Source organism: Mustela nigripes, chromosome 16, assembly GCF_022355385.1.
Source record: "Mustela nigripes isolate SB6536 chromosome 16, MUSNIG.SB6536, whole genome shotgun sequence".
Lineage (NCBI taxonomy): Eukaryota > Metazoa > Chordata > Mammalia > Carnivora > Mustelidae > Mustela > Mustela nigripes.
Genome location: NC_081572.1, coordinates 10,758,201 through 10,775,016, shown reverse-complemented (window position 1 = coordinate 10,775,016; position 16,816 = coordinate 10,758,201). Strand labels below are relative to the sequence as shown.

At 36.9% G+C, this 16,816-nt stretch overlaps 1 protein-coding gene across 1 annotated transcript in view; it reads right to left on the bottom strand.

The window, feature by feature from the left end:
* The window catches only part of LOC132004138 (ATP-binding cassette sub-family A member 6-like), a 60,634-nt gene that overhangs the window by 27,256 nt on the left and 16,562 nt on the right, over positions 1-16,816 (bottom strand). The window contains exons 10-20 of the mRNA XM_059380260.1: positions 15,268-15,430; positions 13,131-13,189; positions 9,568-9,678; positions 9,006-9,181; positions 8,683-8,802; positions 8,304-8,442; positions 7,426-7,516; positions 6,154-6,293; positions 2,794-2,910; positions 1,379-1,559; positions 846-1,012 (exon numbers count right to left, since the gene is read on the bottom strand). Coding sequence (XP_059236243.1) covers positions 846-1,012; positions 1,379-1,559; positions 2,794-2,910; positions 6,154-6,293; positions 7,426-7,516; positions 8,304-8,442; positions 8,683-8,802; positions 9,006-9,181; positions 9,568-9,678; positions 13,131-13,189; positions 15,268-15,430 — 1,464 coding nt within the window. The remainder of the gene's footprint in view (positions 1-845; positions 1,013-1,378; positions 1,560-2,793; positions 2,911-6,153; positions 6,294-7,425; positions 7,517-8,303; positions 8,443-8,682; positions 8,803-9,005; positions 9,182-9,567; positions 9,679-13,130; positions 13,190-15,267; positions 15,431-16,816) is intronic.

Here is a 16,816-nt window from a genome sequence, read left to right as displayed (position 1 = left end):
GGCTGAAAATTTCTAGATCTTAGAAATAAAATACATAGTATGCAAAAATTTCCATTTTAAGGTAGCAGAGTGAATAAAACTTACTTTCTAAAACCCAAATAGAAAAGAATGAGAGCAAAAACTAAAAGATCACCTTGTATAAAGAGGAGAATCCATCACCCTGAGTCATAACTGTATATGAATATTTAATGGCTATATATATGACTATGTATATATTATATATATATATGAATATATACATGTATTTTATATCTTAAACAGAAACAAGTGCTTCTTCAAAGTTAAAGAGTTAGATAAAACCAATTACCCCTGATTTAGGTTAACAAGAGCATGGGTACCAAATTGTCTTAAGGAATCTTGCTAGGTCCTGTTGGAGGGGCATAAGGTCTAAAAATTTTTTCTTTATATGTCAATCATATAACATTTGTATATAATGTTATTTATAATATCTATTATTATTATTATTATATCTATTATTTGTGTGTAATATTTATGGAATAGTTTAGGCTGCTGTAACAAGGAGATCTCAAATAGAGTGGTTCAGTCAATCAACATACAAGTTTCCTTCTCTCTCACATAATAGCTTAGGGAGGTGAGTTAGATAGGAAATCTGCTTTAACCAGGTTATATAGAAACCCACGCTCCTTCTCTCTTGTCCCACCATCTCTGTCCTCTCCAAAATCAGAACGCTACACCATACCCCCCTATTTTCCTTAAATATTTTCTATTAATATTTTCTATGAATGAAGCCTAAATACATTATTTTCTTGTCTTATGATTCGCTTTCTTTCCCCTCTACATAAAAATAACTTATTTTTGGATTATAATTTTGTTTTTCTCTTCACCTGTGTTATTGATGATCAACAGGCTGGTACGGGGATCTTCTGGAGGTTGTCCAGGAGAGAGGAAATACAGTTCAGATTTAAATTCCCAATCACTCTTTTGAATTAATAGGGCATACATTATCTTTTCCACAATCAAAGGGAACATTGCAATCCCAAATACCAAGAGTCTACCAATAAAGAGAAAATAACCACATTAATCTGTAGCAATTTTATTGATCATCAGACTTTACACAGTCTATGCCAGCCATGATTATAGGTGCTGCAATTTTGAAAGTCAGGCCTTCGCAGCCCACACAGTACCCAAGGCAAGGCTATATAAACACCAGGCGATCAAACCATGAAAACTAAGCAGCCCTGTTGAGAAAGCTAATTAAATGCTACCACGCAAGCATTCCTACTGTTAGTAAAATGAAATGTTGTATTTATCCATGTCCTGGCAAGAATGTTGGGTAGTATGTTCTAGTTTTAAATTCTCTTCTGGTTGAACCCTCCCTTGAAACTCACTAACGAAAGTACAGTCCTCTAATACTCACAGAATCAAAAGGTCTTTCTTCCCACGCTTTAACTTCAAGAAACGGAGCCGTGCTATTGCGCAGATCTGCATTTTCCAGAGGCCCATGCCACTCGCAGCCTTTTGCATTTCAGGGAAAGAAGAGCAAGCTGGCTCTATTTCGTGTAGGTTTTCTGTGCCTCTTATTTCTGCTTGTTCAAAATCTACACACACACATGCACACATGTTATTAATGCCATCCTTGGACATCACAGTTTTCTCTTTCTCAAAACACTAGAAGTTGTTTTACGATGGTTACAAAGCAAACAATGTAAGAAACAAATTAAATTTATAATCACCACATTCAATAAACTCAATGATAAAATACAACTAAATTCATACCCAAAGAAGAATTCAGTGAAAGGTGACCTTGTTATGCCTAGCCTTTGAAAAGGCATAAAAGGTCCCATATGTAACAATATTCTGAGGGATTTCAAGAAATATTCCCCATAGAAATAATCAATCATTGATGCCTGAATGTCAGCTATTAAGCTGTCAATAATTTCAAAATGTGGGTGAATGATTACCAGCTCTCTAAAGTCACCAGACCTGTACCTGATTCCCAAATACATGACTTATAAGTGGCATGATTTAGGACCAATCACTTAACCTAAGTGTCTAGTTTCCTCCTGCATAGAATGGTGCCAATACCTTTTGTTGGAAAGATTATTGGAGAAAGGTAATACACTATATCCACACATTGATCAAAGTTTCTGGGTAGAGATTCTGTAAATGACTGTCCTTATTATTATTTTTATATTCTTTTTTTTTAAGATTTATTCATTTATTTGACAGACAGAGATCACAAGTAGGCAGGGAGGCAGGCAGAGAGAGAGGAGGAAGCAGGCTCTCTGCAGAGCAGAGAACCCAATGCAGGGCTTGATCCCAGGACCCTGGGATCATGACCTGAGCCAAAGGCAGAGGCTTTAACCCACTGAGCCACCCAGGTGCCCCGATTGTCCTTCTTATTATTACAACCCATTAAAATACACAGGAGATGATCCTAGCATTTTCTCCATTGTGACCTTAGTGAAATTTTCTACATGAACAAGCTAAGAGCAATGTTTATAAGAAATATCTGCTCAGACTTCATGACCTTGATTGAGAGCCTTTCACATCCTCAGAATATCCAAGTAGCAGTGAGCGTCTGGGGATAGGAGAAAACTGCTGAACTAGGAAGCAAAGAGTCTGCGAGGACAAATTTGTTATATCACAAAAAGGGATCGGTGTTCAGTCCTAGTAATGATGTTAGGAAACAAGACAACCTTTCCCAACATTAGTCAGATTTGGAATTATTCACACTCCTTAGTGTAAATCATGTATAAAGAATTATAAGATACCCAATTAATTCATGATTATTTGGAAATTGATTTTCTGTTAGTCATACAATGCATTTACCTTGTCCAATAGTTGATTTTCCTTCCAGTTTCATGAAGACGTCATTCAGAGTTGACATGGAAATGTCATAACTCATCACACCCTGGCCAGAACACTTATCAAGCTCACTGAAAAGGTCTAAGGCAACAGACCAGAACAGATATATTTTTAAATATCACACTGATAACAAAACCCAGTAAATTAACATTTATTTAAAAGGTAATCCAGAATATTGTTCAGGAAATACATGTCTTTGGAGTATCACAGTAAGCAAAAGCAAAATTTTAATAGAATGTTCTTCTTCTCTGAATTGAATATGTCAGAACTTCCCTCTCTACCCTCAAACCATCTTACTCTATTTTATATCCCCAACACATGAACTTCTAGAACACTTACTTCTTACTTCTTCTCACCTCCACACAAATCAATGTTAATTTCTACCTGTATTCTGGGTTTTGGTTCTGTATGGGTGGATGACTTAGAGCTGCTCCCACCAAAGTGTACCTCTTTGACTTGCGTTCTGAATCCTGTTCCATGCAGGTACCTGAAGGACCTCCTAAATTAATCTCTCCTGCCCTTCTCTGGCCTGTGTCATCAATTTCTCCTACATGTACCAGGCCATCCCAAACAGCAGGAAAAATGCTCTAGAAGTTAACCCAGTAAACAAACACAAGTAACAAAAAAAGCAAAAACCCAGTCTCCCTTCCCCACTGGGCCCCCCTGCTACACACATGCACCCATGGCCCAAGGACTTGTCTACTTCATCCCCTTCAATTGGTCACATCCTATTCAACTGAACCCCCACGACTCTAAATGCTCTCTCTATCCCTCCACAGAAACTGTTCTTCTCAAGGTCATCAACGATTCCACATCCTAAATTCAATGGACAAGAACTTTCTAAAAATTCTTTTAGCTCTCTCTCTCTCTCTCTCTCTTTTTCTCCCTCTCTCATTCAAGGACATTCAAAACTGCTGACTCCTTCGTCCTTCTACAAACATTGTCTCTTTTGAGTGAATAAAAACATACATATTCTTTTGTTTTTCTTTCAAGTTCATAGGGGCAGGGGGCTCTTGATGTCCACCATTCTCTGACTCATCCTCTACTTTCTCCTGAGGGCTCAGTCCTGGCTCACCTTCTCTTTCCATACATTCAAATCCAATCACTTTGCATGAAATCCATCTGTATGCTAAGATTCCCAAATCCAACCCTCATTTTGATTATTCTCTGATTTCCAATATCCTATATCCAACTGTATCTTTAACCACTTAACATCTCCACTTTGAAGTCTAAAAGCATCTCAAAGCAAACGTTTCTAAAACAGAACACTAATTCCTCTTTCTCCATCCTCCACCCAACTGTCTCTCTCATCATTTTATAACAAATGACACCATCTTCCACCTGGTGACTTGAGCCAAAATTCTAGAAGTCCCTCTGGATTTTTCATCCATCTTTCAGTGGGTGCCATGGTCGCACAATGATCTCATCTTTCACCTGTAAGTCTGAAATGGTCCTATGGCTGGTCTCCCAGCATCTACTCTTCTTCTTCTATATCCAGAGTGCGCTTTTATAGCCAGAAAATGAAAATGTGAGTCACATCACATCAATTCCCCCATTTAATGACTTTCAGTGGTTTCTCAGTGCGTTTAAGTTAAAGTTGAACACCATACAGTGGCCTCTAAAGCTGTATGCTCGAACTTCTATCTACTCCTATAACCTTACCCATTCCCACTTGCCAGTCTCCTCCTGCACTTGCTACACTCCAGACATCTCTTCCCCTCCCTCTGGTTGGAATGTTTTTGATCATTTTCTTCTTTTGTACTCCTGGCACTCTATATAAATCCCTAGCCTGACACTGGCTTTCTCTCTAAACCATGTGACCTTGATAAACAAGGATTATACATTCTGTATAAGGTATGCATTATACAACACATATAATGTATGCATTATACAATCGTAATATACCTTGGCTTATTGTGCGTGTCCACTTCTCCCCACCCAACAGAATGTAACCTCAGTGAGGGTAGGGACTCAGATGTCTTATTTAACTCAATATCACTAGTGTCTCAAGCATTGAGTTTTACATAATAGGTTCCCAATAAACATTGATTATTACCCTCTATTTCCGATAGGATGTAAGAATGCCACTGGACATGCAGGGGTCTAGGGTCAGCATAAGGAGACTGCCATAGACCAAAACATTAACACCAGGAATTCTGGTGGGACATGTTCTTATAGTGGTATCAACAAATAGTGCATTATTTTCCTTCTCCAAATGAAAAAAGAAGCCTAGTTGTAGCTCATTGGATAAAATAACACGGTATAGCCTATGGATTTGAGAACACCATTTTGCAGCTCCTGAAGGGCACAGAGAGCTGCCTTATTTGGGGGTCAGACTAAATCTGAATCCCTGAGTAGTTGCTTAATTAGATTGAATCATCCAAATGAGCCTCTTTTAAATCAGGGCTGCAGAGAGTTAAACCTTTAATAAACTCAATGTTTAGATAAAAAAGAACATTTTTATAACAAAAAGACAGATATATTTCCTCATTTCTGAGACAGGGAAGACTATAGCACCTACCTCCTAGAGTGGCTGTAAGACTAAATGAACTGATGTATAGGAAACTATTAGGAACAGTGCCTGACTCATAGCAAACATGGTACAAAGAGTTAGCTGTTATTAGAATTACTTATCAAACAAATCCTAGGTTGGGTCTGCTACTCAGCAAACTGGGAACCTATGGTGAATACTTTTATAGAATAAATAAACTATTTATTTTTCTGCAAGATAAATATATACACAATTAAATTAAAATATAAAAGGGAACCTATAGCAGACACCTTGTGCTCCACACCCATCCCTTCCATACTCATACATACACAGTAAATCTGCTTATTAAGCCCTGCCTGAAGGCATTTTGTTCTGGGCTGTGAAGTATGCCAGGCTCGTGTTGAGCCCAAGCCATGTGGGTTAGAAAATTAATGCTCCTGAGAGCATCTCTTAACCAATGAAGGGTGGAGAGTATCCAGTAAATACCCTAGCTCTCTCACCGCTCTTGTGACATAACTCGGAGCCCCTTGCTCACTTACTCATGTATTTACTTCAACGGTATTACATCTCAATTTCGTATTGCAACCATCCGCTCGATAATGCAAACTCCCGTAGCCTCTTTCGCTTCTCACTCTCATGACCCCATTCCCTCCTGGTGTTTCTAGGTATCAGTTACCCCAAAAAAGGTGTGCTAAAGTCCTCGTTTCAAGTTCTGCTTTTTTAAAGAACCCAACCTAAGACAAAAATCCAAATCCATTAAGTAATGAAAGCTGTAATAATGAGGTGAACACTGGCTCCCAAATTTCATGCCATCGTAATTGTATTTCAGTTACCTGGAAATTTATTTGTCCTTTCCATGGGCAAAGTATACACAAGCTTTTCTTTGTTTTCTGTTTTTAATTTAGCATCAGGGATGTAATGATTAATGAAGGATGTTATTTTTTCTGGATCACATACTTCATTTCTGTACAAACTAATATTTAAAAGAAAAGATCATTGATTTATATTTTCTCTACTGCTATTACAAAAGCAGGGCTTGTACTGCATACCTAACCTTTGAGTACTACTTTACCTGCCTTTAGGGAACAAACAAATGAGTAAATATAAAACAACAACAGAAGTAATAATAATAATACCATCAGTTCCAAAAATCTTATGATCTATATAGAGGAGTTTGCATAAATTCAGAACAGCTATAAATATACAAACACATGCATGCTGGAAGGGAGACTGTCTTTCAAATAAGGAGATAAATAGAGCAAGGCAAGAACATTAGACAGAAGAAATTGCTTAGGGAAAGTAATCACACCAGATTGTATGGATATCAGGAATTAGTGACTAATAGGGAAGTTTGGCTTACATGCACGTTTTGTTTGGCTATAGGGTTTTTGGTTTGGGTTTTTTAAAGTACTTTTCACCTGCACACACTTTCTTATTAGCTACAGTGCTCTTAACTCTCTCCCACTTTTGATACTAGCCTCTGAAATTATTTGATTTTGTGCCCAATGCAAGAATGAAAACATACAGTTTTTATACAAAAACATACAGTTACAGGACTGTACGGATCAGCTGAGGGAGACGGACAGTGGGAAGAAGAGAAAGACTGAGGGTGCACAGAGCAGGTACTTGGAAAAGTGGTCCATGAAGTAGCCTTGCTGGGATCTGTGAGCCTAGGCTTAGAACTTGGACATTCTGCTTGTCATTAACATTACAAAGATACAAGGAGGCAGGAAAAACATCTGGGAAGCCCTAGCCAAGAGACTGGCAAAGATGAAGCATAAAGTCAACTGTCCCTCATAATTGCCTGACTTTTTGAAATTCCAGTATTGAAAACATGGGGTGCCTGGGTGGCTCAGTTGGCTAAGCATCTGCCTTCTGCTCAGGTTGTGATCCTGGGGTCCTGGGATTGAGCCCTACATCCAGCTCCCTGATCAGTGAGAGCATGCTTCTACCTCTTCCCCTGCCTCTCGCCAGCACCCACTTATACAATTTATCTCCCTCTCTCTCAAATAAACAAATAAAATCTTTTAAAAAAAGAAAGCATATATATGTGTACACACACACACACACACACACACACACACACACATCCCCAAAGTCTTTACCTTAAGTGATATCCAAGACCCCATCTTCTCTTCAAAAAGACAGAAGACCCTGCACACTTCAGTCTCCCATTGGACATGATCACTTTTCTATCTGATTAAAAGGAAGCAAGAAAGAAAAGTTGATGGTAGTCATTTCTTCACTCTCTAGAAAATACAGGTGAGGAGCCAATGCTCAAATTTCTAAAAGAGAAGTGCTCTATAGAAAATAAATGTATCTAGGGGCGCCTGGATGGTTCAGGGGGTTAAAACCTCTGCCTTCAGCTCAGGTCATGATCTCAGGGTCCTGGGATCGAGCCCTGCATTGGGCTCTCTGCTCAGCAGGGAGCCTGCTTCCCCTCCTCTCTCTGTCTGCCTCTCTGCCTACTTGTGATCTCTTTCTGTCAAATAAATAAATAAAATCTTTAAAAAAAAAAAAAAGGAAAAAAAAGAAAATAAATGTATCTAACATACATTAAAAATTTTGAAACACACATCAAAATTGATGCATTTAAAATAAGCTTATGAGTTCCAGTCTATTTCTGTGCCCTCCAAAATTTCTTGAAAAACAAAACAAAACAAAACAAAACACAGAAATTACATTGCCACATCTTCCACTCCATATTCTAAAGAATAAGTGATTATTTTTCAACCGTATACTGATTTCAATGCTTAAATGAATTAAAAGCTAAAAAAAAAAAAAACATACAATTTTTTTATTAATGGTCATAATCTAGCAAATGTACAGCCAGTGAGGAATTCTAGAGGGGGATTAGACTTGCCATTCCCCAGACTGCTTTGAAATGGAACACACAAAAAAGTCATGGGAGCACAGTGCTTATTTTAGTAATATACATTTCCCAATTTCTTTATTACAAAACTGAGATAAAACCAATAGTTACCAGCCAGGATGTCAGCTTCATCCATGAGATTGGTACTCAAGAGGATTACACGGCCTGCTTTGTGTTCCTTAAGGAAGCTCCACACTCGATGCCTTGAAAAGGGATCCAACCCAGCAGTTGGTTCGTCTAATAGCAAAATCTACAGAGGATGATAATGTATAAAATATAGCTCTCCCACATTGACTCTTCCCACAGGGCAGCATGGATAACAAATGGTAACTATCCAGCCATTTAGGTCCGATATACTTATATCCGTGGTTTTACAGCGGATTCTCTCTTGATGCATTGAAATGAAATCTCTACCACGTTTCAGGTTAAAAGAAGAGTTTGACGTTTTACTAAGCACTCTGTATTCCAAGGCATGCAGAATCTCACTTACTTGAGGATCTCCTAAAATGGCAATCCCAAAAGTCAGCTTTCTTTTCTGTCCTTCACTTAAATGTTTAGCAAGGTTATCCTCAATGTTTTGTATGTTCAATTCTAACAAAATTCTTTGTACCTACGCAAGAAAATACACAAAGCTTAAAATCCAAGGCGATTCATACGATACAATTTTAACTATGTTACACCAGGTAGTTACTCTAGGACCTCACTGACAAAGCTGTATTCATAACAGGGCAGGTAAATCACGAAGGCATATTCTGATTAGGTCATGATTTAACTTGGCAAATTTAGCTTGTTAATCTAAGCATGAGCATTTACCTCTTGTTCCACCTCCTGTGGCTGAATCCCTTTTATTTTAGCAAAGAGCCTGAGGTTTTCCTTCACAGTGAGTATGTCAAATTGAACATTGAATTGAGGACAAACACCAGTTATCTTTCTGATTTCCTCCAAGTCTTGCATTTCAGAGAGATTTTTATTATAGATGGTAACTGATCCTAAAAATAGAAGTTGAAAATAATTTAACATGGGCAAGACAATACATTTTATTAATGCTTAAAGATCTTATTCAGGAAAATATTGGCATATATTCACAAAAATGTAAAATAATGACTTCACAATTTATTAACAACTATGAATAAATCTTAACATATCTAGGTTCAGGGTAGCATATATTTTCTCTGGAATATCCCATAGCAATGGGATAAGGCTAATGATTTTTATAAAAATTTGTGAAATATAAAGTACAGTCAAAATCCTATAGTCTGGTAAACGATGTTAGATAAAGAAACATTATTTTCTCTTAAGCACTTTCACCTTAAAATAAGAAAGGCAACACATGACCTCTAGATATCTTGCCTTTGAGAAATTTCTTTTTGCTCACCTTCTGTTGGAACAGACAACCCATTAAGGATGTTTAGCAATGAAGATTTGCCAGCTCCGCTATGACCCAGAATTGCTGTGATTTGACCTTCATATATGTCAAAGAACAAGTCTGTTTTTAAAATAAAATATTAACATCATAAATAAGAAGGCATTAGAAAGGGCTGTTTCCAAAAGCAGAACAAAAAATTTATTTAGCTGTGTATTCTCAAACTTAAAACATATAATATCCAATATTTTGCCAGCTGCTAAAATAATAGTTATTGTAGAATATTTCTGAAATAAATATAACCACTTATGAAGATAAACTTAACTATAATTCCAAGTATTAACATTGTAACACACTTCCACTGCATACAGGTGTGCATATATGAACATGTAAATAAACATTTTTATCATACTCTATTTTTTCCTAGCTTACATTTTTTTTCTTTTTTTTTTTTTTTAAGATTTTTTTATTTATTTACTTGACAGACAGAGATCACCAGTAGGCAGAGAGGCAGGCAGAGAGAGAGGGGAAGCAGGCTTCCTGCAGAGCAGAGAGCCGGATACAGGGCTTGATCCCAGGACCCTGAGATCATGACCTGAGCCGAAGGCAGAAGGTTTAACCCACTGAGCCACCCAGGCGTCCCTCCTAGCTTACATTTTCAAATGTTAAATGATGAACATTTTTCATGGCATTAACTACCTTTTAAAATATATTCACCAAAAATGTATATTTTCACCTGTTATAAATGTTCTATTCTTCTATTACAAACATTTTGCCTTTACAGGTCAGTAGAAAAAAATTGTTTGTCTAAGAATCACTTATTATTTTTTGTTTTGTTTACCATCAAGTGAAAACCAAACTCTGTTATGAAAAGTTGTTGGATGAAATTCTTAAGAATTTTATAATACATTATATCTGAGATATCAGGTTCCTTCAGTTAAATTATGTGACCTATTTTCAAACATTATTGAAATTAATTAACAACTGGGATGAATTCCAGTTCATCCATTTTCTAACTGGATGATCTTGGAGAAACTAAACACTGCAAAGTTCACTTTACTCAGTTATTAAAGTGCTGGTTATAATAATCACATTTAAAGAGAAAATTTTTCCTGTTGTAATCTAATCCATTAAAAGTCTCACTTATAATTTGACTAAAAGATTCTTTAAAAATTTAGAAAAATAAGCTCAAATAATTATGAAAAGTAAGAGAATAACAAGATATTACTCTTGACTACATGGTATTAAAATATGTCAGAGAAGGGGAGCCTGGATGACTCAATTGGTTGGACATCTGCCTTCGGCTGAGGTCATGGTCCTACGGGATCAAGCCTGGAGTTGGGCTCCCTGCTCAGTGGGGAGTCTGCTTCTCCCTTTCCCTCTGACCCCCTTCTCACTTACTTACTCTCTCTCTCTCGAATACATAAAATCTTTAAAAAATTTTTGGAGAACTATTATAATTAAAATAACATGTTAGTAATACAGCAACCAGTGGAATAAATATCATAATTAAAATAATGTTACTACTCCAGAATACACTGACTGATGGAAGGCAAAAGAAGCCCAAGACAGAGCAAAGTAGACATAAAAAATAAAGATAAATGAAATAGTCTTTTAAATTCATCAAAAAGATGAATTGATTAACAAATAATATTGGGATAACTAAATAAACACATCAATAAATTTTATATTTAATGTTTTTAAATGGAAAAAAATGGTGTTTTCCAGGATGAGAGAAAACTGATGATATCTATCTTGGAACTGATCTATATTAATCAGAAAAAAATAAATATAACCCTCAGTTTCTTCATCTGCAAAATGGGAGAGATACTATGTATCTCGTAGGATTAAATGAAAAAAAAAATCACTTATCATCGTTGCCAGAACACACTAAGTACTCAATAAACTTAAAGTGTTTGTTGGTATTATTATGGTCATTATTTTTAATTATTGCTATTCCTACAAGTATATAAATTTTTGTAAGCTTGGAGGAAAATGATCTGAAATATGAATAAGGAGGTAAAAAATATTGTCCTTTTGAATAATCTGCTCTTAGAGATTTATATTCAGAAATTGTGATATTTCCAAAGATTGAACAAGAAGGCTCATTATAGAATTTTTTATGATAATGAATAACTGGAAACAAGCCAAATTGTGTTCATGACTATAAGTCAATCAAGGTAGTCATACAACAGAATCCGGTCAGCGGCTGAAAGACAGGCTGTAGGTAAGGACTTCGAAGTGTGTTCCCAAAGGTGTTCCAAAGCTGCTATAGGAACTAGCTGCGTGGGGAGAAGATGGGGAGAGTATAGCTCCCCCCTTACTTCCCAAAGAGCAAATGTAACTGGTGATTTCATATGGTTTTCCATGCACTGATATTCATTGGTTTTCTTTTTTTCTTTCTTTTTTTTTTTTTTAAGATTTTATTTATTTGACAGACAGAGATCACAAGCAGACAGAGAGGCAGGCAGAGAGCGAGGGGGAAGCAGGCTCCCGGCTGAGCAGGGAGACTGATGCAGGGCTTGATCCCAGGACCCTGAGATCATGACCTGAGCCGAAGGCAGAGGATTAACCCACTGAGCCACCCAGGTGCCCCCATTGGTTTTCACTTTAAAAATTTTTTGGAAGATGTCTAGACGTAAAAAGTAGTTCATGGTTATTGATGAGTACAGAAGTAGTGCATCATGTGCTCTGGAAATTGAAATGACAAATTTAAAGAATACTTCAATATATCCTTGGCTAAAATTAAAGAAAGAAACCACAGATCTAGATGGCATTGGAGGGGACAAACCTGAGATGAGAATCAATTTGCTGACAAGGGTACAGGAAACTCTCAAAGTGAGAAATGATCTCAGAGGACTAAGTATAAGGTCTGAGTTAAGGGGCACTCTCTTCCAGAAAGTAAATGTGCGGTACATGCATCAGATGGAGAACTCTCAACCTTAGGGGAGTTCCATAGCTCTTCTTTTGTAACTTTTAAGGCTTCCATCTCTTATAAAATTCAATTACATTCTCCCTAAAAGCTATTATTAATAAAAGCAAGCTGTCCTCTATGAAATGTAGCCACTAACTTGGAGGCTTACTTAAATGTTTACTATAGAAAACTGTATTTGTTAGAATTTACTATAAGATACATTGGCTGATCCAAAATTATAACTTTGTTTCCCCTGGGGATAGTGACTTAAGAAATATAATTCATGGTCTATGGTGTTACTCATCTCTTCTAGTTAATCTCACCAGTACATAAACTATGTAGATTCCCTGGGTGGTATAAAAAATTATCAATTTTAAGGCTAAACATTCTTTCCTCATAGTGCAAATAAAACACAATATGGTTTTTAGCAAACTCATCTTCAAAAACTAAGTGAAGTCACACTTTTCATTGTGTCACCCCATTCTTGGAAATTGATAGATGCATGAAACATCTAGAAGGATTTATAGCCAGATCTCAATCATTAATCTCCAAGGGGCAGAGTTAGATTGTTTGGATTGTTTTCTTTTTCTGTTTTCACATGGAACTTCCTCCATTTTTTGTAATAAAGAAGTCAATGAAACAATGAAATATTTGTCTTTACCTTTCAATGCTTCCATTTTCCCAGACTTGCTGGTATATTCTTTTTTAACATTTCTGATTCTGAAACGAGAGAAGTGGTGTTTACTCAGCTATCACAGAAATCAGTAGGGATCAGGAACAACCCCAGTTAAAGTGACAGATACATCAACGTCTTTATGTGAAATAAGGGAGGGCATATCCAGTCTACTCAGAGAGACAAAGATTATTTTTGATTAATCGTTTCCCCTCAGAGAGAAAATAAAAGAGTCTCTTTGAAATGTTTGATTAAATGATTAGTGTTTTGCTCAGAAAAGGAGAACATTTTGGAATTATTCTTACTTTCTTCCTCTAGCCTTAGAATATTTGATGTGTTTTAGTCTGTGCAAGATCAGTTCATTTATCAGTACTCTTTAACTATTCCCTCCCACGCTCTCCCAGTCCCTCCAAACTTGCTCATTAATCAGACCCTCTGTCACCTGCATTTTCTATAGTTCCCTCTCTGATAGCTTCTCTTTGGCTTAGAACTCTGCTTTGGATACAATCAGATTTCACTCCTCCCCTTATTGTAAAACATTTTACAAAATACGACAAAATAAATTCACCACATCTACCTTCTCACTTCTCACTTTTTCCTCAGTCACTGGCTTCTGAGTCCATCACTGTAGTGAGGCAACATTGCAACAAAGACTTTTTTTTCTACCCTTACTTATGGAATAATGAGTTGCTATTGGTGACACTGTCCTTGTTAAAAGTGTCTACATTCAAGTTACCTACATTCAAGTTCACATTGAACTTACTGGTTTCCTTCCTAGCTTCTATCTTTCTAAATGTCTCTTCTTCTTCTTCTTCTTCTTCTTCTTCTTGTTATTTTCAATTAGCCAGCATATAGTACAGCATAAGTTCTTGTCATAGTGTTCAGTGATTCATTAGTTGCATAAAACACCTAGTGCTCATCCCAACACATCCTTCTCTGTTTCCTTGGAAGGTCCTCTTCATTTGCCAAATACATCATCTTGGTCTTCCACAGGGTTCTCTATGTACATTCTGGTCTTCTCAACTCTAGATCCTCTTGAGGAGTTACCTTACTGATTCTTGTGGTTTTAACACCAAACTAAAGTTGACCCTATCCTTTTCCCTGAGCATTAGGCTCCCACATCTAAAGGTTTCATCTGAACATCACACGAGTGTGTTCTCTAAATGAGTGATTACCAAACTTGAATGCATATTAGAATCCCAAAGGAAACTAATGCAGGACAAGGGAGGAACCAGGTTTGACAGATGAGAAATGTCATCACTACATAAGATCAGTGCATCTTCAAATTCAGGGGGAAACAGAATTGAGTCACCCTTTTCTCTGAGCATGAATCAAAATGAAGATAAGGAAATGTATTCAACCAGGATGCTGGCAGTAGTGGAGGATGGGTAACCAAAGAGTCAGGAAATACGAAAGAGAAAGACTTAAAAGGTGTTGAATCTGACAGGGTGTTTTATCTCTGCCTTCCTTTGAACAGGGAGACACCCATTAAATGGGGGTTTTAGGCTTTATTTTAAGAAAGAAACTTCCATTAGAACCACCAGTTGTTTTTGGATTTCAGAGATGAAGATAGTCAATAGCCATTTGTTTGGGGCAGACATCCTGCCTATGTTCTGGGAATATTGCATGAATGAGCTAAAGTTACAGGAATGGATAGTTGTGCAAACAAATGTCCCCAGAGAAGGAAAAATTGGAAGGGGGCTAATAGGTGAGAGGGAGCCAGTTGTGAATAAAAGATAGATATTTTTACATAGGCAAAATAATGATTCTGGGTAGAATTCTTCATGAGTTCCTCTATACTGCCAGATGTGTCTAGCTAACAGCTGGCTAGGGAAAGAGGAAGTTCTCATTGTTATAAAGGGGAAAGCACCTGTGGAAAGGAGAATCAACACAGGAATAAGGAGGAAGACAAAACGGAGGGTGATGCCATAACATTATACGGAGCGAAGCAAAAATAATTTTTCTTTTAGGAGCAATCAGGAGACATTGGTGGTCACATGGAAGAGTTCAAAGTAACATGCACAAAGGCAAGTTTGTTCTTCAATATTCTGCCCAGGCTCAGCCAGTTGCTCTTGGCCAATAATTCATTTGCCTTACACCCATATGTGGCTGTAAGTGTGATTACCTGATAGCTTCTTTTCCTTGGAATTCTGGAGCTACCGGTTCAAAACAGTCCTGAGACGGAGGCTCAGGCTCTATTTCTTTCTCAATGACAGTATTAGTCCTCTGGTGTTGGAAACAAGAGGAGTTCAGGAAAAATAATGGAGAATAATGGCGCTCATCCCCATCTAATCAGTCAAAAGGCAATAAGACATTGGATCAGTCACATTAGAACAATGAGTAAAGAAGACTTATTCAGAACCGTACAGAGTATCTGACTTTTAAGCATCATAGAGAAAGTCTTTTCTTCCTTACTTCCTATTATTGAAAAGAAAACTTGTCGTGAAGTGAACAATGAAAATTCAAAGGAAATAACCTGTTACCACAAAAGTTAAACAGTATAATAGAACTTTCAAGAAAGTATATAGAAGCCAAAGTTCTGAAAAAATGTAAAAAAAGGTATTTAGAATGAGTGAAACCAAATATTTGGGGGGAGAGTCCTTACACAGCACATAAAAACAACTAAAACATGTTTGTGAACTTAAATCACTTTGACCACAGAGGTGCATGGTTGGGTCTTGATTTGGGCTCAGCTCATGATCTCGGGGTGGTGACATCCAGTCCCTCATCAGCCTCTGCCCTGAGCATGAAGCCTGCTTAAGATTTTCTCTTGACCGTTGCCTCACTCATGGTGTTTTCTCTCAAAGAAAAAAAAAAAAAAGAAAAAGAAAAGAAAAGAAAAAAAGAAATCACAAAGCATTAGAGACTGTGGATTCTGAGAAGCAAACTGAGGGTTTTGGAGGAGAGAAGAGTTGGGGGCTTGGGTGGGCCTGGTGGTGGGTATTAAGGAGGGCACGCATTGCATGGAGCACTGGGCGTGGTGCATAAACAATGAATCTTGGAACAATGAAAAAAATCAAATTAAATTTTAAAAATTAAAAAAAATCACTTGATCACAACAATAGGGTTGAATATCATACTGAAATTCCCATGGTGTGTGCGTGCAAAGTACAGGGAGAAATTGTATCTGTTCAGGATAAATATATTTGCATTTTCCAAATTTGAAACAATGAAGTGGGGTTCGTCACTAAGGACTTTACCAGAAGTCACAGAAAGATAAGGATATATAAAATAATTGCATAGAAACATATAAGACAGCTTTAACTACAAAGTGGAAAGAACATAAAAAATAAGATAAATAAATAAAATTTGCAAGGAAAAACGGCATTCTGATTTTAGCATGTGTAAAGAAATTCTGGACTTGGGAAATTTTTGTTTGTGAGATAGAGAAAATTTAACTGAGTAATATAGTTTTGTAAATATGAACAACATATAAAAAAAAGTTGAATAATGCTGAAAATGTTCTAATTTTTATGTTGTTATTTCCTTAAAGGATGGACATCTCCCCTTCTGAAATGGTCCTCCCAAGGGGAATCCTTAAGAACCTGATTATTTCACATCTGAGGCCCTTCCTAGCTATTTAGTTTACAATCGGCCCCACATTCTTGTCAGAACTACTTTTTTTTTAAGATTTATTAATTTATTAGAGAGCTAGAGCACAAGACGGGGCAAGA